We start from the raw sequence: 21,160 nt of genomic DNA on the forward strand, positions 1-21,160 counted from the left end.
AAATTCATTCCTAAAGGATAATCTACACGCGAGAAAAAGAATTGAAGTCAAATTATTTTTTTTTAACGATACTTCCACTAAACCAAATCGTAATAGCAAGTCTCCCTTAGCATATTTAACTGTACTCAATTAATTTAGAGGTATAAAGGGTATTTTAGCAGTGAAGGAACCGCAACAGCCATGTTACATGACATCGCAACCCAACCCTAACTCGACTAAAATTGATTACATGCGATCTCTCGATTCGCATGTGTAAAGCAAATCAGTGAATCGGCTCATAGCTCACTCAATTATTACAGCTGCAACCTGTGCGCTGTATAGAACAGTATGAGATGCTAAGCGGACGTTCTATTTTAATAAATTACGAGCGCATGATTTAGTTGTTGAGCCCCAGACATTATGACATCTGGACTTTGAGCTGATTACCACGACTACTAATGAATCAGGCCCACTTTACTACCGTATAGCTCCGTCGTAGCTTTTCATAAGTTAAAGTAAAATAATTAGCATTGCCAATCTAAACACTACCGGAAGACAGTATTTCACGCAGATGAAGTCGCGGGCACAGCTCGTGAAAAAAATCTGTTTTAAAACGAAGACAATAGATGGCGCTATTTCTTTCGAGTCTTTCAAATTTTAAGATTTCTTTTTGAATACTTCACAAATCCAATTTCCATAATATAAAAATAATTCCGGAGATTAAGCAGATTATTTAAAATGTTGTGTAATGTATTTCATGTTTAATACTATTTTTAATTAAAAATAAAACAAGTATAAAATCAAAAGAGGTCCCATTTATTCATCAATAGTTAAAGCACCACTATTGATGTCATCAATGAGGTCATGTGGAGGCCTGCCATCAATGGTGCACCCAACAGACTGTGCTGTGCCGAGGATCTCCTTAACTGTGCCAGACAGCTCTCTTGCCATTGAACGTGCCCGCATTGTTTTAGCAATTGTTACAACATCTTCTAATGTGATATTCCCATTGTGTTTAACTGTAATAAAAATTAAACATTAATTATATTTATTTAACAATTTATAAAGAACACAAAGTATGGTAATAATCATCTGCCCTTATTCATCAACCATACTCTTATGCTACAACAGTTTTTTTAATACTATTAGATTATGTGACGTGACGTAACGTGACTATTAGATACTAACTTTAACTAAATTTAATATCTAAGTCACATAACAAGGATAGCAATTTTGGCTTTTAAAAATATATTGAAAAAAGTAAACATACTTCAGTAAATAGTTTTTACAACCATACCTTCTTTGCTTACTAACATTTATAAGTATAATTCAAACTTACTGTTCTTTTGCTTCTTCCTGTCACGGGGAGGTTCTTTCAAAGCCCTAATGATAAGGGCGGCAGCAGACGGGACCACAGAAATCTGAGCTTGCCTGTTTTGTACAACAAGTTGTACTGTGATTTTTAGGCCCTTCCAGTCACTGGTAGCTTTAGCAATGTCATCGCCAACCTTTTTAGGAGACTGAAGAACACAAAATTTATAAATCAATTTTGATTATCGTAATATGCAAATTTCTCAGAAAACACATGGCCTGGTCCGCGACTCCTTATTGGGCATTCGGAGTAGCCGCGACAGGGAACGGGCTAAAAGCACGATCCTGAGTCGCGGGTTCCTTCCATCCGCCAACCGGAAGGACGCGCCTGGTAGGGTGGCGCCCCCCAGGATGTAGACAACAAGACATGCTTTATTGTGAAGTTTTAATTACTTTAACAAAAATTTATTAAGCATCAATGTCTTATCGCCGTATATAGGTTATGTTTGAAAGATACAGATGGTTAGTCAAGTTGTGACCCCACATAATATTTAATACTCACAAGACCAAGAGGACCAATTTTAGGGGCCAAAGATGAGGTAGCACCAACTTCTCCACCAACACACCTTAAGTTAACTAAAACACAAAAATATAAACTTAACATCACATCACATTAACTATACAAAAAATATGTATCACTCGCCTTACCGATTTTAATTTCGTTTGGGTCAAACTTAGGCGGCATTGTGTAGTAGTATTATTTGCCTTACACAAATTAAAATATAAAATCCAACGAGATTACTTCGGATTTAAAATACGAGCCGGAAAGCGCTCCGTAAACGCTGACAGCTCGTTGAAAAAGAAATGTCAAAAACGAAAATCAGATGGGGTTGCCAACTTGCCAACCGAACAACCCACAGAGTGGATGAATCAAAGAGACACACAGCTGTTTATTATTTTCCAGTACAACAACTTAAAATCAAACAATGATTTTTAGAAGAATTATCTTTAAAACCAACACAAAGTGTTTAATGTGCATACAGTTTTTCAAGTGATGTTATAGCCTGGAGAAAACCATGAAAGAGAAATATCCAAAACTACCATCCTCAGCCCTATCCAAGTGTTTATATCAAAATGTTTGAGATATTCGGTAGAATCCGAAGCCGAAATAGTTTTGTCCAATCTTGACAAAGTAGTGCTAGTGTTCTTTCCTAAGAAATGGGTTTTAATATGCCAACGATGCTAAAAATAAAAGGTAAAACAAACTAATGAAAAAGTGATTGTTTGCTTTAAAACATATGTAGTCATTTTTGTTTACAAAACGCCGTTATCATGTAGCAAGCAAGGGGTGATCACAAGAAAGATGGTGGCGCCTCTATTTATTTCGCGACTAATGGATGCCAGCGATGCCAGGTTATAAATAGCACAGTATTTACTCTGTGACTCAACGACAATTGACAACAATAGACAACACACCATATATTATGTACTCTCTGCAATAGACTAAAGAAGTAGATGATAATTCATACAAGATGTTGGTGTGTCATATTCATTTTTCCTCTTAAAAATTTTATATTTCAGTGCTTAACTACAACAAGTGCATAAATTTTGATATCAAATTATCTTTCGCTATGGCAAACGACGAAGTTGTCTTGAAACAATATTTGTCTAAATATAAACACCGTGATTATACTGCGCGAGAAGTCATTAGTCTGATTCAAGTTTATCGTAGTCTCGTCTATCGTTTAGAAGCCTTTGTGTTCAATAATGGCACTAGAAAGGATTTACTCAACCTTGAAGGCACGATACCCGTAAATTACAAAGGAGCATTTTATAATATCCCCGTCAGTATTTGGCTTATGGATACGCATCCACAAAATGCACCGTTGTGTTTTGTCAAACCTACACCTGAAATGACTATCAAAACATCTAAATGGGTTGACAGTAATGGTAAGATTTATCTTCCTTACCTTCATGAGTGGTCACCTTCTGGTTCAACCCTACAACGTTTGGTTCAGTGGATGATTACAGCATTTGGGGAGCTGCCTCCTGTTTACGCTAAGCCACGTAATCAGCCTCGACCTCCGTACCCATTTGATCCATTTATGCCGCAGCCTTCAGGCTATCCATATCCTCAAGTTAGCCCTCAGCCTGGTTATCCAACAGCTACTCCTTATCCCACAACTTCAAATCCTTTACCTTATCCAAGCTTTGGTACACCATACCCTGGTCAAGTTAGTACAAATGGTACACCTTATCCTGCAGCCACCCCTTACCCACCGACAACCAATTTTGGTCCAGTTACTGAAGTGGCAGGTGGTACCATCACAGAGGAGCACATAAAAGCTTCATTATTATCGGCAGTTACTGATAAATTGCGCAGAAAGCTAAATGAACAGTCCCAACAATCACAGGCAGAACTGGAAACTTTGAGGAGAACACAACAAGAACTCTGCGAGGGCAAATCTCGTCTTGAAGATATATTTACAAGACTGCAAAGAGAAAAGGCATCGCTTGAAAAAAATTTAAGCACACTTCAAGAGAAAGAAAAGGAGTTGGAATCTGCTGTGGAGAGACTTGCAGAGCAGGATGGCATTGAAGCGGATGAAGCTGTCGTAACAACTGCTCCGTTGTACTCTCAACTTTTAAATGCATTTGCAGAAGAAGCAACATTGGAAGATGCTATTTATTACATGGGTGAAGCATTACGCAAAGAGGTAATAGATCTGGATACTTTCTTGAAGCAAGTACGTACATTGGCTAGACGGCAATTTACTTTACGGGCGTTGATGCATAAATGTAGGCAAAAGGCTCAGCTAGCTTGCTAGTGGTGTAAACATTACGTAAACAATGCAATCATTATACTGTCAGTGATTGGATGGATAATGGCTTAAAAATACTGCCATTATAGAGGTATGTTACAAAAATTTGTATGATTACAATGTTTTATTTATTTTGCAAAATTATGTATTAAATTCAAAATGAAACAAAGCTTTGTCATAGTTTATTTTTACACCGAATAGTAATAGCATTTTAACTGTTTTCAACTGTAATTTATAAATCTTTTATCAAGTTCAGTTACCATTCAGACATATTAACATACAAAATGATTTGTTTTGTTTGTTCCTGTTATTTTTCAGTTAAATAAAATGCAGGTTAAACTTTATCTGTTATTCCTAATTTGAGAATAGGGAAAATTTTACAGTTACATCTCATCTTAACTATGGTTTTCATTTAACAGTTTTTACATGAGTATATCAATGCATTACTACATTATTAATAAAAAAAGTAATTTTGCCATCTATATATATGCTTATTAATTAAACAGAAAGATTGAATTAATGGTTGTTAATTTGTAAACAAGTGTATGAGACCATATTTACTCATATTATTTTACAGTCTTGAAAAATTTTTGGATGCTGTATACAAAACTGGGTTTTTATGTACCAAATATGTATCTTATGTAATCATGCTCTAGTTTCTAAGGTTTGCATGATAGACAATAATGCTATGATAGAACATATGCAATGGTTGAAAGTAGCATTTAATATTTCACTTACTCGTAAACAGAACATTATAAAAGTTATACAAATATTTTATTATGTATCAGTTTAGGCTATGAATCCTTTAGTCTGTTGCACTTCTTTGCTGGTTGTCTTTTATTAGTTCTGAACTTGCCTTGTATAATTATATATAAATTTACAATCGGAAAGTATATCCTATATGTTAGGGGTAGCCAAATTGCAGTTCACAAGACACATGCAACTCTTTGAAGGATTGTTTTCAAGTCTTGATAAATGTTCCTTTGTTATTTTCGTATTATATGTAGTAAATAAAAAAATGTTTCATGTGTTTCAAAATATTACGTGCCACAACGTAAAAAATTTCAATTTCTTTTGAATATGTATTTATTTGGGTTCAAATTTTGAAAAATGTCTATCGTGGAGCTTGGCCACCCCTGATATAATTAATGCAATTGTAAAATAATCTTAATTTTTAAAATTTATGTATTTGCAACAATATTTCCTTAATTAACATTAAGGAAATATAAGGATATAAAAGATAATTCTATAATTGTATGCCTAATCTACAGTTAATGTAAAGTTAAATGAAGATTTGGTCAATATACATTTTAACAATGGTGATTTCAATTGTGTACTGAAAAACAATAATTAAAACATTGTATATCTCTTATCTTTCAGTAAACATGTACATCGCTTGAAGATTTTCTATTTATAGAAGTTAATTGTTGGTAAAATAGGCATTAAAGACACCCGGAAATTTTAAATTTACATCAAATGTTTGTGTCTTATTTTTTTTAATTGACCTATTGAAATAATTAAAAAGACCTTATTTTTCATCTGAACCGTATTTATGTGAACTGAAAGATATGTTTTTAATTTTAACCTTTATTTGTTTATGTTACGAAATATATAGTTGAGTTCTAAACATATTCCTCTTGTTCATTATGTATTCATTGTATTAATAAGGAGTAATATATATTATTGTTAGTCATTTTTATATTGTCTTGACGAACATATAGCATAAGTCTGCTTAGACCCAAGTGGGTGTGATTTCTCACAATAAATGTGTAAATGCAAAAGTGTTATGTTTTATTTTTCACCTTATAATTAGATGATAAATAAAGTAAATTTAATGTTAAAAAAAATTATTGAATTTTGATATACAAATAAAATAGTTTTGATGTAAAAAGTAGTTTTTTCCTAGTGAATGTTTAATGAACAATAAAATCTGCTAAGGGTTAATTTTGGGTTTAAAGAAAACACTAAGATACATTTTTGTGTTGCACTTGCAATGGATTTAAGACAATCTAATTTCTGGGTTAACGCCTTTATATTTTTGCTAATTTCACAATTTTTTCTAGCCCTTTCTAAAAGTCAAAGTCTACAAAAGTCTTGAATTTAAGATAGCAGAAATAATACGTCAGGAATAAATTATATAGAAATGATTCAATTTATTAATTTTAAATAAAACATTCTGAAGTACAAGCTTAATGAGAGCATAATAAATAACATGCCACTGGTGTGGGAATGCAAACATTTAAATGCGGAGTGCTTGTTTAAAATTTATTTTTTGTCTTCCTTTTGCTTTTTTCCTTTTTTAGCAGCAGCAGCCGCTTCCAAGTCGATAGGAGCTGGCTTCACAAATGGTATGACCTCTTGGTACTGTTCCGGCATCCATGGCTTCAGTACCTCGGGGACCTGTAAAGATGTTTTTAAACCAATAAGTATGCATATTTAAATTTTTAATTTAAACCACATATTGATGAATATTAAGTGGGAATAGGTCTCTACATGCAAGACGAAATAATACTTTTATAAACCTCAAAGTAATGTACACATACAAAGCCATTATCTGCTTTTCTTTATTATGATGTATTTAATAAAACCAGTAGGTATGATGCTTTTATTTCTGTTAGCATTATTTTCAGTTTTCTGGTATTTCTAAATAGCTGAGAGTTATGAATTTTTAATGGGAAATTACCTTAATACCCTCATCTGTCTGGTTACATTCGAGAACCGCGCAGATGACGCGTGTGGTAGCGCACATGGTCGCGTTCAGCATATGAACATACTCTGTGGCCGCATTCATCTTCTTTGTTTGTCCATACCTGACCATTTTACATGTTATTAAAATGCTTTTTGATTCAAATAAAGACTTTACAGTTTGCCATGAAAAAAAGAACGTGATAAATATATAAAAAATATACAAATATTTTTTCTTTGTTAAGAATATCAAGAAATGTAGCAAAATATATCAAAAATGTTTCTTTGTGGCTAGGGTACAATATTTAAATAATAACATCTTTAAGAGAGTTTATTACCTGACCAGTAACCTTCTAGCCTGGTACTCAAGGCAGTTGCTGCAGGAAACAAGCTCGCGGAATGCTCCAGATCCAGGGAACCAGGCTTCCAGATCCAATTTCTTAGCAGCTGCATGGTTCAATGCACCGGACACAATGTTTACAATGCGGTATGGTATACCAAGGGTCTGGTAGAACTCCTCAGCATTGCCAATCATTTCATCCATCATCTTCCAGGATGCATCGTCATGTGGAGAGGTCAAAACAAACTGTTCTACCTATATTGTAAAATTTAATATTAATGTAAACAGTTAATAATAACAATGTAATTGAATTACCATAATGTCTTTGAGTTATATTTATTCAGATGTTTTACCTTTTCAAACTGATGCACTCTGAATATACCGCGCGTGTCGCGGCCGTGAGAGCCTACTTCTTGTCGGAAACAAGTTGACAAACCAGCATACCTGAAAATTATCAGTTTTTCAAAATACATACAAATAAAAAATTTATGATTCCTATGTATGCGCACAGGATCCAGCATTGTGGCAATCGATGGGGGAGGCCTACATTCAGCAGTGGATGAATAAGGGCTGAATATGTATTAGTAACAAACCTTATTGGCAAAGAAGACTCCGCTAGCCATTCATCTCTGTGGTACGCTGCAATAGGCTGTTCCGAGGTTGCTATCAAGTATTTCTCTTCAATAACATTATCACCTTTGTTTTCTGAACCTTTTCCAACAACCTTGTAAAGTTCTTCATCAAACTGTGCTAATTGAGCTACTTCTTGCATTACCTGAGTACATAAGTAGCACATGATGGTATTTTACAGTAAAATGTATAGTTGAGATAAAAATAGAATTAAACTTTTATAAAAACAAATATTTTGATGTATGGATGGATGTTCTCGCTAATATTTATCATAGATTAAGAAACAGCTAATACTATACTAAATTTAACGATTTTTACTATATATATTGAAATAGCTATATTTTTAAGCCTTTACATTAAAATCTTAATATACTGAGTAAAATTATGTCATAATCTCTACCTCTTTCCTCATAAAGAAAGGAGTGTACAGTGGAGTGTAACCTTTCTTCAAGAGTATTCTCAGTGAAAGCTGTATGAGTGCTTGTTCTAGGAAGACAGCAGGACCTTTTAAGTAGTATCCCCTCCCACCAGCCACTGCTGTACCTCTGTCTCCATCCATGCCTGTTAATATGAAGTTATGTATTTTGTATTACATAATTTATAAGGCATAGGATAGAATAAAGCATATAAAATTTAGATAAAACAAAACATTCTATACCATGGACGGGTAACTTTATTAGACCAGAGATCATCTGTTTACTGAAAAAAATCCTGTGCGGCTTTCGTCAGTAATTAATAGAGCTTCCTTTAGGTAAGATTCAAATTGTTTTATTGTTGGTTCAATAACAAACAGCCCATCAGACATTTTATATTTATTGAACAACACAAGTTTTTAAACAATACTGAATATTTGCTAAATATGCAGTCTAGTCATGCAGTTACTAACCAAGACTCTTATAAATTACTAGAAAAAAAATGTAGCACTCACCATCAATCATGCAAATAAGATCAACATGGGAGTATTTCTGTCTCACAGTGCAGTCTCCAAATGTCCTCTCCACAAGGTTGTGGTCTTCATCATCATCCACTGGAACTGAAGGGTGGAGGTGGTTGCCCACTTCTCTTAATGCTGCAGAACGAGCCTTTTCTGCAGTAATTAGCCCTTGCTCATTCTTTGTGATGGCCTCATCTATTAGTACACGAACCTAAAATATTGGCAGTAATTTTTTTAGAGTTATATGGAAAAAAAATTGCTTGACATATTATTGTTATTCCAGGAAATGAGATGAAATGATCTAAATGCATACCTTTTTAATCTGATTGACAGTAAGAGGTCGAAGCTGTTCTGCTGTAAGATTGACTAGGTTATCGGCAACAGAAGCCGGTACTTCTTCATCTTCTGGTCCCACGGGCTCTTTGCTTTTCATCTTTTGACCAATTTCCTTGCTACACACATTTTTTAATTTGTTAAAATTATCTGCCTCGTGTCTCAATCGTCTCCAAAGTAAATCCTGCTCCACCACGGTGTCAACCAAGGCAACATCTTTGAATCTTTTACGCTGGTTCTCACGAATCTTTTCTGGATCACCTTCTTTGTCAGCTCTAAATAAATCTAAGTCAAGAACCATGGTGCACTGTTATGCCTAATGCAGATTTAACAAAAAAAAAATTTACTTTCACCGTATGGTACGACAACGAACAGTATTGACGTTGACGCAAATATGACGAAAGTCTGGCACAAGAATTTGTGACAGAATGACAAATCGACAATGTTATTAAAAAAAATGTATTCCAATTTCCACCAATTTATCAAACCGTGAAATCTTTTGTTGGTGTTTTCTCGATTATTTTATGTTTCCATTTTTGTACAAAAAGTTTATCATTGAACTAATCATTAAAAATATTGCAAATTTTTAAATAGTCCGAATTATAATAATATTACGAATGAGTGCCCTATCGAAACAAACCTTTATTACGTGTTTATAAACCTGTAAGTGGGATGTCATGGCAATATTACACATGAATTGTCAAACACAATTGTGAGTGTGCCGTATATTGAGCTTATCTCATAAATATTTTCCTGATTGTTTTCTTGAATATGCGGGTCATATCTTTAAAGCGGTAATATCAATAAACAAATAGAATCCATTAAAATTTGTAAGTATGTTTTGTTAGTATTGTTTTCAACTGAAATTAACACAAAGTTTCAAATAGTCCCTTGTTTACACGTCTTCAATGTCCATTTTCATGCGATCTATTTACAAAGGGGTGGATACATGTCGAATAAACGCCAAAATTAAAGTATTTTTTGAATACTTTAACGTTTTCATGAGTTATTTAATTAAGTTTTAATGTTTTTATTATTTTTCATGTTATACCCTAAACTGAAGTTTCCTAACAATGAGTTTGTCCTGAGTTCCTGGTCCTGGTTTTTGGACAGAAATGTAGTGTTATTTTTGCTTTAGTTTAATGCAAAACTATTTTTTTTGTAACCAGTGTTAAAATATTGCAGGCAATGATAAGATGATTCCGTTAAAGGACAATCAGGATGTTGCTTCATTCCTTGTCACCAAGCATTCGTGGAAGGGCAAGTATAAGCGTGTGTTCTCAGTGGGCACTCGTGGTATCACCACTTATAACCCAGACAGATTGGAGGTGACCAACAAATGGCTGTATGCAGATGTTGTGAAACTTTCTTTACCCAAAAACTCAAACTCTGTATCAAACCATGATTTCATACTCACAATGAAGAAAGATAAGAAAATTGATACTATGAAGTTTTCATCTGAACATAAATGTTTAATATTAACCGAGGCTTTTAAATATAGACATTTATTTGCTGAAAAGTCAAAGGAAATTTATGTGAGTTCTTTTTTATCTAAACATATATCTGTATTGTTGAATAATTACTAGCTCATTTATCTTTCTCGCAGCCCACCTATTTGCATTATTTAAAATAACATTGACTGGAATTACTTTGATAAATTATATAAAAAGTTAAAATTATTTTTTTACTGACTTTCCATTTGTTACAGAGATATCAGGCATATAAACACCATTGGAGTGGTACTCGTTTACCAGTTGTGCTTGAAGTAGGACCTTGTTCTCTGGAGCAGTTGGATCCATCCACACATACCCTCCTAGCCAGCTATCCATACTGTGATATACAAGGCATATTACCAGTCAGAGATATACCTGGGGGTTTTGTCTTAGCTGTTGGTGGTTATAGCCGCCTACATCTATTTTCAAATTCAATGGAACACCAAGTTATTATAGGAAAAATGTTGGAAATGGCAAATTTGATTCTCAATACAACAATAAAAGTATTAACAGCAACCATCACCTTGGATGATTACCATAACCAAAGATTTGGGAAATACAGGTATGTGTAAAATATTAAATAATATAAAAATGTCATGCCATTAAGTTACATTTGTAAAGGGAACTTGTAAGAGATATAACTTTTATTGTTTGATATCTTGAAAAAGCTAATCAGTACTAACCACAAGATTAGTATATGTAAGAAGTTGTATATCCAATTTTTGTTGAAGTGGACAAGTACTAAACAAAACCATGGTTTAGAATATGGACTACCAATCATATGGTTTTATGGTATTATAGTAATATATTACAGTCTAGCTGGCGCCCGCGACTCTGTCCGCGCGGGATTAAAAATAGATGTTGACCAGTTCTCAGACCTACTCAATATGCTCACAAAATTTCATGAGAATCCGTCAAGCCGTTTCTGAGGAGTATGGAAATGAAAATTGTGACACGAGAATTTTATATTATAAGATTATTGAGACATTTATAAGAAGTATTAGTAAATTAATTACAATGTGCTAATATTTTTTTTACTAAATTGCTTAGTGTTGTGTTGCTAGATTCAAAGTGAATTTTAAATTGCCTTGAAATAGTGAATCATTGTTTATCTTGTATGTGGTGTTATAAATGTTCTAATTGTAAAATATTGTTATCTTTTTATATAAAATATTTTTTACTCATTGAATGTAGCAAATTGTTATAACACTGTTGCTGTTATTTCATAATTTAGATTACTATTACATGGTACGATGTTTAATAATAGAAAGGAATCATTTAGTTAATTTAAAATGATAAAAAGTTTTGATATTGTCAAATAATACTTAGAATATCTTACTAATATTGGATGGATGGATGGATGTTCATTTGGATATCCAAAATGGTTAAACGGATCTTGCTGAAATTTAGCATAGATGTAGAACATAGTCTGGAAGGACACATAGGCTAATAATTAAGTTTTTTTTATTCCGCGCGAATGAGGCGACCGCTAGTATTGACAAAGAATAAAGAAATTAAGCTTGTTGAATATTAACTACATATATTTATGTTTATTTCTAAAGTAATATTTTTCAAAGCGAGACATGTCTTATGCGTCTTATGTTTTAACTGTAAAATGACTTACTTGTGTTAATCTTATTAGACTCATTTACTCAAGAATGTTAGCCTGGAAGTAGGTTACTTCTTGGCTTATTCTTGTTACAGTAATTAACATGATATTTATGCATAAAACTGAACTCAACCAAGCCAGTAGCAGTGAATGTGTTAAAAATAGTATACATACTATTTAGTATGACTATATTTTTTTTAAAGGCCAATTGGAATATATTAATATGAAGAGATTGGTTGCCATTACTAAAAAAATTTATTTCATTTTTTTTTACTTAAATAATATTATAATACTAGCTGTCAAACATACTAAGTAGCCTACATGTTCTTCAGACCATAGTCTGAACAGAACAGAACATATTCTGTGTCTCATTTCATCATCCATTGAGTTGTTCCGGAGATACCTTCTAACAAACACTCTTAATATTAGTAAGATATGTGCAACACATTCAATGCCACAATAATTTTTATGTGTTAAAGCAAACTTGTTGGGCAAGGCATCATCATGTTTGCACTTTTATATGGAAAAAAAAATATTTATTTCAGTGGAGATCAACATCAGACATCACTGAGTGAATTCACGGTGCACAAGGTGAATCCAGCAAGGCACATGGAGCCCATGAGACGTACCCTTTGCCTCTCGGATACCTGCATACTTGAACGAGATCCTCAGACATATTCGGTAAGATGTAAGAAATTGAATACATTTTGAATTGTTTAGCATTTTTATTGTCTGAAAACTTGTATTACTTTTGATGTTGATTTACATATATGAATATAGTTATAGTATTGTTTATAATCCCATCTCAATATATATTGAGAATTTAAGATATATAGAAACATTAATATTAATGTACTTTATTGAATGATTGACATTAAGTAAAATTAACACTTTCAATGCCGCTTCTATTTTTTAGTATTATAATTAAAAGTATTAAAATCCATGGGGGGTTTGCTAGCTCTCAATGTATTAGGTTATAAAAATATTGTTTACAATATATTATAAATATCCCAATTTATTCCCAGGTGGTATGTTTGCGTCCACTGAGCGATGTTTTCGCTTTAGTCCGAGATCCGGAACATCCTCAGAAGTTTTCTATTGAATATTTAAATGGACAGGTTCGAACCTATTTGGCCGGAGAAAGGTTAGTATTTACTCTCCTAGGCCAATAATTTATGTCTTTATCTCTCATTCTTACTTGTTTCATTGGGAAGCTAAGTAGCTTAGTGATGTACCATTATAGTAATTCTTATGATTCTACTAATTCCTTTGATTCGTTTTAATTTCAAAAAATTGTGAAGATAAACTTAACTATAATATAGAGTAATGATTTGTATATTTGCATTGAATAAGCTCAAAAATTATTCAACCACTTTGAAAAATTCTTTCACTGTTAGGAAGCTGCTTTATCCCCGGATGACATAGGCTATATTTATAACTAGACCAGCTGACCCGGGACACCGTCCGCGCGGATTAAAAAAAACTTAAGTAGCCTATGTTCTTACAGGCTATGTTCTACATCTGTGCTAAATTTCTGCGAAACCTATGCAGCAGTTCGGGACATTCCTTCTAATAAACATCCATCCATCCAAACATATGTATTTAAAATAGTATTTTTTTTTAATTCAGACTCAGTTCTTATTACTTTGGATATATTTATAGGGACGCATTGCTGGCTTCTTTGGTGGACGGCGTGAGGTCGACGGGTCAGCGCGATGTGCACGTGCGATCTTCCCACACGCCACGTGGCTACAGACTGGGTCCGCTGCATCAAGCTGTAGATGAGGAGACAGAGTCCAATCACCTCAGGTATACTGTTATTTTTAAAATAAAAAAAATTATATGCATACATTTTTTAGATTTTTTGTTAAATAGTACTTGGTAGGTGGGTCAGTGGCACTAAGTTTTTGACACGACAAAATAACTTCGTTGCTTTCTCTTATAATCGTATTTTAATGATAAGCAAATGTATATCAATATTCAAACTTTATGAATGCTCTATTAAATAAATATTATAGTATTTTGAAATAAAATCCTGGGTAAGCGAGAAACCTCTATAAGCTAGAGACATTATTCAGTCCCGATGGACGAACTCCATAAGCGAGAAAGTTAGGTAAATAGAGAAAAATATCGCGGTCCCTTGGCTTCTCGCTTATCCAGCAGTAAGATTGAGTTTTCAAATTTAAAAATGAAAAAAATCGGTTGATTTTTTCAGATTGTTCCAGAATCCAGGTGACATGTTACCAGCAGAAGTAATAGAAAGATTTAACGCCAATGTCGGTTATAGTGGCCTTATATACTCCGTTAGTCAAGACGTAAGTATATTGTATTACTATATTATATGTGTTTGTTGTTATCATATTTAAAACTAACATAAATATACTAATATCATAATGGTTGGAAATATATAACCTATGTGTATACATATAGATAATTAAAAACTATAATAAAAATGAAATAATTTAATATGTAAAATGACAGTACATATTTAAACAGAATTTCCAAAAAAAAAAGTAAAAAATATATGAGTCCATTTTATTATATAAAGTTTAAAAAATGTCAAAAATATATTTATGAGTTATTGGCTGTATTATGATCAGTACTAATATAAACATATTAGGACATAAAATAAAATTAAAAAAATGTTGTGTCAAATTAATTCAAAATAATCAAATTATTTCAAAATAATCTGTCACCGGTCTACAAGGTTATTGTTGAATCTTGAACCTTTGGGATTAGTTGTTTTTACTAATATTTATTACTTATCATGAAGACAAATGTACTTAACAGCATAAATAACATATTACATTCACAGCAGCTTGTTTAACCGGCTTCCCCACACACATTTATGTTAACATTTTCAATGCCGTTAGGATTTTTTTCGGTGGCACTGAAAGTGTTAAGTGGCAATTACGGAATTAAATTCCACATCTTTTTATAATATTTTATGGTACATTTAACTAATGATAATTATATTTATTTAAGCTCATAACAAATTTTAGATATTATATAGAGTACTCAGTCCATGTACATACATTCAGTGTTTTATTAAATTGGATTACATTAAAACACGTACACATTTAGTTTACTTATTTACTAATTAGTTACGAATCGTCGAGTTATGTGTTTTATTATTCATTTTTACATTATTCATATTCGTTTCATAATACAAAAAATTGCAGTTCAAAAAAATACGCCTGTTATCCGATTTAAAGTACGTCAGTTTGACATCCTTACTGCCACTCGCTGGACTCGCTTAGTGTAGATTTAGTTTTAATATACACTAAGGGATTGATTAATGGTCAAACAAATCATGATGCGTCATTTACCAATGGTTTCTAAAACCAAAATCTCTTTATAAAACATATCTCCATCTCTGGCATTATCTTTGAAGAAAACAGAGATAACAATATATTTTTAACGAGATTTTAGCAAGAGATTGCGTTAGAATTTGAATTTTCGTCTCTGTTTTATCAAAGTGAATGAAAGGGATGGTGATATACAGAATTATGACGTCATAATGAGCTGCAGTTTTTTGTTGCTTGTGTAGTTATAAGTTGTGTGATAGTACTGCGGGGCATGTTAATATTGTATTGTATGCGTTGTAGGCCCGTCCCCTGTTGTGGCTGTTTCTTACGTGGGATCTTGTAAGTCCCCATAATGTTTATTTATCTCTATTTAAATATCTATATGTTCAAGGTCATGGTCACTGTGGGTGTTTTGTAATAAATAGCATTGAAATGGTTGAAAAATTTGGTCACGATTATCAAAAGAAATTAAATAAAAAGTATTCACTTAAAAATTATTCTCCGAATTTTAAATGAATGTACCCAAAATATGATTAAGTTTAATTTATGCTTTTAAATTATTTATGTCATTTTAATTCTATGTTGTTTAAGGCGAGGTAGATTGAATAAAATATTTGCACAATCCTTTAAACCTTTTCTACGTCTTAAAGTTGAAACTTTAACAATCCAAATATCTTGTAGTGGTAAATAAAAAAAACGAGCATTTAGATTAGTTTTTTATTATTGTAAATATGTAAATAATAAAGACCTATCGTAATCACTTTTGCACTGTCAGTATATTCAAACCACGGTATTTTTGTATAGGTTAGAAAAATCACAATTTTGTTCAAACATGTTTGACAAACTTGTTTGATCAAGCTATTTATCAAACATCTCTTATATAGACAAAAGTTGTACACCTTCAATTTGATTATGGAAAGAGTGCTTACTATGTCAAACAATAATTCTATGTAAATTTTGAATTTCCACTGATGTCAATTATGCAGAAATATCGTGGTTATAATACAGCTGAATGTCTCTGTCCGCGCTAGTGGAAACTGGGCTTAACGCTTGCATAGTATGGCATGATGGTGTTATTGTTGTTAGAGATTGTTCGCGGAGAACAAGGAGAAGTTGATAACTGGTGCGCTGACGGCGCTGGTGAGCTGCGCGCCATCTGGTAGCCATCTGACGCCGCGGGAGCTGGAGGCGCAGTTCCACGCGCTCAGACGACTTTGTGCCAGCAAAGTTGGATTTGCAGCTTTCACAGCGTTACCAGGGTAAGTGAATACCATAGTTGAAAAACAACGATACATTTTTATGCAACTGTAATAAAGTAAACTTAAGATTTGCATACATTTAAATAATAAGATTTAATCCTTGCAACCATTACAAATGCCGACCAGAAAGGGTCTTTGTTTATAGTTAGGGGACTATCAGCCTTTTGAAGAGATATTGCAGCTCCTTTTTTCTTTCCAGTTGCTATTTGTCTATTTTTTCAGTCTTTTATAGGAAATAAACACTGAACTTATTATTTAAAGTGTCATACCACTGTTTAGAAAATAGAAAAAACAAGTAAATTTCCTGTGCGTTAGTTTCCGGGAGTGGATCGGTAGTGCGGTAGTGAGCGCGCTGCGGCGTGACTCAGCGGCGTGCTCGCACGCGGCCCTGGACGCGGTGTGCGCGCTGATGCAGCCGATGCACGCGGAGCCCGACCTGCGCCAGGAGCAGCTCAACAAGGCCAGCATGCTCTCCTCGCCCGCCTTCCTAGACGGCCTGCTCACCATGTGGGCGGAGCATGTGGTCAGTGTCATGCAACATCGACACATAACTGTTCTTATATTACTATTAAAATAGATATAGTCCCACAAGGATCTTATGGCAGTTATTGATATTGCCTACAAGTTTTAAGGGTTACCTACGAGTAAAATTTTCCTGTCTTCCGAAAATCGTCCATGTTTGAACTCCAGGCAATTGATTTGGAACATATGACCGAATTATATATGTGTAAGAGTTTATTTATACATTATTTATTAAGTCAATAAGTTGTAAATCGCTTATTAATAAGTGTCATTTAATGTGGTCAGAATGCGGGCAGCGGGGCGCTGGTGGTGGCGGCCATGTTGGACTTCCTGACGTTTGCGCTGTGCGTGCCATACAGCGAGACCACCGACGGCAAACAGTTCGACCAACTGCTTGAGATGGTCGCCAACAAGGGACGTGTCGTATTCAAATTGTTCGAGGTGAATATTATGCTGGTTTAAACGATTTTAGTTCTAAACAGTAACACTAAATTTGTTACTGCCGTACTCTGTCCATTGTTTATACTTTTTTACTGATGTTTGTGACTACTTATCTCCGCAATAGCTAAACGGATCTCGATGAAATTTGGCAAGATGCACTGCTTACTTAGTACATTTTTTTTCTTCCGCGCAGGACATGGCGTAGGCAAAAGCTAGTTGGTTACATAACAATTTGAAGTACTAAAAATATACTAAGTGGAACTCCAATACAAATTGTTCCGTATTGTTGTGCAGCATCCATCGCTGGCGATAGTGAAAGGGGCGGGGCTAGTGACGCGTGCGCTGGTGGAGGAGGGGGGCGGGGGAGTGGGCGCGCGCATGCAGTCGCTGGCGCTGGCGGAGGCGGCGCTCCCGCGTCACCTGCTCGCCGCGCTCTACCAGCCCGCGGGTCAGCCGGCGCGACTGCATCTGCGACATCTCGCTAGACATCTCGTCGCACTCTGGCTCGTCAATCATGCCCCCGCCCACGACCTGCTGCAGCGGATCATGGTAACTAATAATTTTTATTTAAATTATTCATCTGTACTAATCGATATATTTCTTTTTGAACTTTTAAAGTGAATGAGTTATTGTGGCAGATATTTTGTTAAAAAAAAGTCATAATGAGAGTATTTTTTATAATAAATTTATACTTCCCAGCCGTCTGGTCTGCTATCGTTCCTGGAGTCAAAGGAGGCACCGCCGGCGGGCGCGCTGGGGGAGCAGGTGCCGGAGCGCGACAACCTGCAGCTAGCGCAGGCGAGCGTCAAGCCTCGCGCGCCGCACTGGGAGGCCCTCGAGCGCCAAGTCAAATACGTCGAGAAACATATTGAAGTAAGACTTTTTGACAAAGGTGTGTTACAAATAAGAATGTGAATTTTTGACAAGTTTTGGTTTTTGGATCGTTCCGAACAATTTTTTTGGTGTTGCCTGTATCTAATAATGATTAAATATAATATATATAGCAATGTTCAAGAAAATATCTAAAAATATTTTTAAATGTTCGTTTAGCACTATGCTTCGCTGGCGATGCAGCACTGGGCGCAGCGCGCGCGCAGTCTGGGCGTGCCGGGGGCGGCGGCGGGCGCAGCAGGTGCGGGGGGCGCGGCGGGGGAGCGGCGCGAGCGGCCCGTGCTGCTGCGCCGCAGACGAGAGTGCATCAAGTCTACATACAACTGGCCTCTCTTCTACTACCAGTTCCATCGGGATCACGCTTTACCGAATCTTATATGGAATCACACCGTAGGAATATTTCATAATTTTTTTCTTTACTTTGATTTGAAAATGTAACAGTGTTCATACATTTTGTCTTTGTTACCCTGTGATTCTACTACCAATAGACTCGTACAAAAACATATTGTCATCCCTCTTATTCTCCTTGAGAAATCTGAGATAACAATATTTTGTAGGGATAGAGTTTTAATTAAAAATGGAATATAATTTTCATAAAACATTAGCTATAAGTAAACTGGTTTTAAATAACTTGACAAATAATTTTAGACTCGCGAAGAGTTGCGTAATGCGTTGGAGAATGAGTTGCGCGCGTTCACATCTGACCGCGAGGTGGCGGGCGGAGCGCTGACGTCATGGAACCACGCCGAGCTGGAGGTGCATTACCAGTGCCTGCAGAATGAAGTCAAGATCGGAGACTACTACCTGAGGATACTGCTCGAGCAGCGCGATAACGACGACAGCCCCATACGCAAGTCGTGAGTACACTGTCCACTGCCCACACACAGAGTGACAACACCCATTGTCCACTATCCAGAGTGGACACTGCCCATTACCCACTGCCTGGGATGGGCAATAGACAGTAAAATTCCTTTACTTCCTTTTTTTTATAAAATTTAAATTAATATATTAATAAAAATTGATCATTTTTAGGCAGTTGACATAATAATTAAATGTGTTATGTTGTTGGTGGACTTCCAATTTTTAATTTCATATTAATTACGTTTTTTCTATATTTCTAGATACGAGTTTTTCAACGATCTCTACCATCGGTTTTTATCTACTCCTAAAGTGGAAATGAAATGCATGTGTCTTCAGGCCATGACTATTGTTTATGGCAGATATTACGAAGACATCGGCCCCTTCGCAGATACCAAATATATCGTTCAAATGTTAGATAGAGTAAGAAGCTTTACTTCTCAATAATTTATTTTAAACAAGAAAAGTCTTTTAATATCTTTGTGTCTAACTTTACAGACATGTGATAGAATGGAGAGAGATAGACTAGTACAGTTCCTAGCTAAATTAATATTACATAAGAAAAATGTTAGCGAGATATTAGAATGGAATGGCATCAGGTAAGCGATTTTAAAAAATCGTAGTGTTCTTTAAAAAAAAAGTTTATTGACTGTTTTTAAATAGGTAGATGTACAGCTGATTACTATTTGTAGGATACTAGTGGAACTAATGACGTTGGCTCACTTGCACACGTCGCGAGCTACCGTGCCCGCTCAGAGCAATGTGCTGGAGGCAGGCGCGCAGCAGGCGGGCGCCGGCGAGAGGGAGTGGTACTACAACCTCGAGATGCCCGACAAGGTGCACCGCAAGGGACCCGTCAGCCTGCAACAGGTTAGTTCACATAGACACGTGTACGCACTTACGTATGCGCACGAACACGTTTGCGTTTATTCGCAACTACATGACAGTTTTGGTGTGTAGCAGTTTGTTAGGATTGGGGCGAACGTATGCCCTAGTGTCGTGGAGCAATAAAAATTAAACTATTCGACTAATCGTTGGTTGCTGAGTCGTCCCTCTCATTATCTATGACCAAAACAGAGATAACGATATGTGATTGAGTTATTTTGGTCACAGGAACCAACAATAAGGGATATTTTTCAATTAGATTCGATAGTTCAATTATTTTTTTACATGCACTTTTGAAATGAAAGATGGTGGCTTTTGTTATTACATAGTGGTAATTATTTTAAATTATATGTTCCAGTTGAAGGATCTGTATAAATCCGGGGAGATAAACAATAAGACAAAGTGCTGGGCGAACAGTATGGAAGGTTGGCGCGCGGTGGGCAGTGTGCCGCAGCTCAAGTGGACGCTGGTGGCCCGCGGCGCGCCCGTCATGGACGAGAGTGCGCTCGCTGCTACCATACTGGATCTGCTTATTGTCTGTACGCGATATTATCCCAGCAGGTACGTGTACTGCATCTAAAGTTGCATAAGTTGGCCACGAGGGGGCGCCATGTGTATAATGAGAGAGGCTGTTATTTTTTTTACAAAACAAAACAAAACAAAACAAAACAAAACAAAACAAAACACAACACAACACAACACAACACAACACAACACAACACAACACAAAACAAAACGAAACGAAACGAAACGAAACGAAACGAAACGAAACGAAACGAAACGAAACGAAACGAAACGAAACGAAACGAAACGAAACGAAACGAAACGAAACGAAACGAAACGAAACGAAACGAAACGAA

At 35.1% G+C, this 21,160-nt stretch overlaps 4 protein-coding genes across 4 annotated transcripts in view; 2 read left to right on the plus strand and 2 right to left on the minus strand.

Moving 5' to 3' along the window:
* Positions 1–776: 776 nt before the first annotated feature.
* On the minus strand, positions 777–2,132 carry RpL12 (ribosomal protein L12). Its single transcript, NM_001312837.1, is given in 4 exon segments — positions 777–998; positions 1,319–1,499; positions 1,853–1,926; positions 1,999–2,132. Coding segments are annotated over 4 exon segments (495 nt in total). The 5' UTR covers positions 2,036–2,132; the 3' UTR covers positions 777–795.
* Positions 2,133–2,784: 652 nt separating this feature from the next.
* On the plus strand, positions 2,785–5,893 carry TSG101 (tumor susceptibility gene 101). The gene has a single exon (XM_013307476.1). It carries the CDS (start codon positions 2,922–2,924, stop codon positions 4,116–4,118), a length of 1,197 nt encoding a protein of 398 aa, XP_013162930.1. The 5' UTR covers positions 2,785–2,921; the 3' UTR covers positions 4,119–5,893.
* Positions 5,894–6,241: 348 nt separating this feature from the next.
* Positions 6,242–9,450, minus strand: SerRS (Seryl-tRNA synthetase). The gene is made up of 8 exons (XM_013307475.1): positions 9,015–9,450; positions 8,696–8,912; positions 8,168–8,328; positions 7,731–7,912; positions 7,491–7,581; positions 7,136–7,392; positions 6,796–6,922; positions 6,242–6,512 (listed from the first exon to the last, which is right to left on the minus strand). Exons 1-8 carry the CDS (start codon positions 9,333–9,335, stop codon positions 6,378–6,380), a joined length of 1,491 nt encoding a protein of 496 aa, XP_013162929.1. The 5' UTR covers positions 9,336–9,450; the 3' UTR covers positions 6,242–6,377.
* A 295-nt stretch (positions 9,451–9,745) lies between these two features.
* Rme-8 (receptor mediated endocytosis 8) overlaps positions 9,746–21,160 on the plus strand; it is a 23,802-nt gene continuing 12,387 nt past the window's right edge. Inside the window, exons 1-18 of the mRNA XM_013307032.1 lie at positions 9,746–9,864; positions 10,220–10,569; positions 10,743–11,089; positions 12,682–12,817; positions 13,162–13,280; positions 13,799–13,945; positions 14,352–14,451; positions 16,531–16,703; positions 17,019–17,226; positions 17,511–17,666; positions 17,961–18,215; positions 18,366–18,539; positions 18,717–18,947; positions 19,206–19,414; positions 19,679–19,838; positions 19,914–20,014; positions 20,108–20,285; positions 20,659–20,861. Of these exons, the coding sequence (XP_013162486.1) occupies positions 10,231–10,569; positions 10,743–11,089; positions 12,682–12,817; positions 13,162–13,280; positions 13,799–13,945; positions 14,352–14,451; positions 16,531–16,703; positions 17,019–17,226; positions 17,511–17,666; positions 17,961–18,215; positions 18,366–18,539; positions 18,717–18,947; positions 19,206–19,414; positions 19,679–19,838; positions 19,914–20,014; positions 20,108–20,285; positions 20,659–20,861 (3,236 nt within the window). The 5' untranslated portion in view covers positions 9,746–9,864; positions 10,220–10,230. The remainder of the gene's footprint in view (positions 9,865–10,219; positions 10,570–10,742; positions 11,090–12,681; positions 12,818–13,161; positions 13,281–13,798; positions 13,946–14,351; positions 14,452–16,530; positions 16,704–17,018; positions 17,227–17,510; positions 17,667–17,960; positions 18,216–18,365; positions 18,540–18,716; positions 18,948–19,205; positions 19,415–19,678; positions 19,839–19,913; positions 20,015–20,107; positions 20,286–20,658; positions 20,862–21,160) is intronic.

The sequence above is a fragment of the Papilio xuthus genome, unplaced genomic scaffold (assembly GCF_000836235.2).
Source record: "Papilio xuthus unplaced genomic scaffold, Pxut_1.1 DF828142.1, whole genome shotgun sequence".
Lineage (NCBI taxonomy): Eukaryota > Metazoa > Arthropoda > Insecta > Lepidoptera > Papilionidae > Papilio > Papilio xuthus.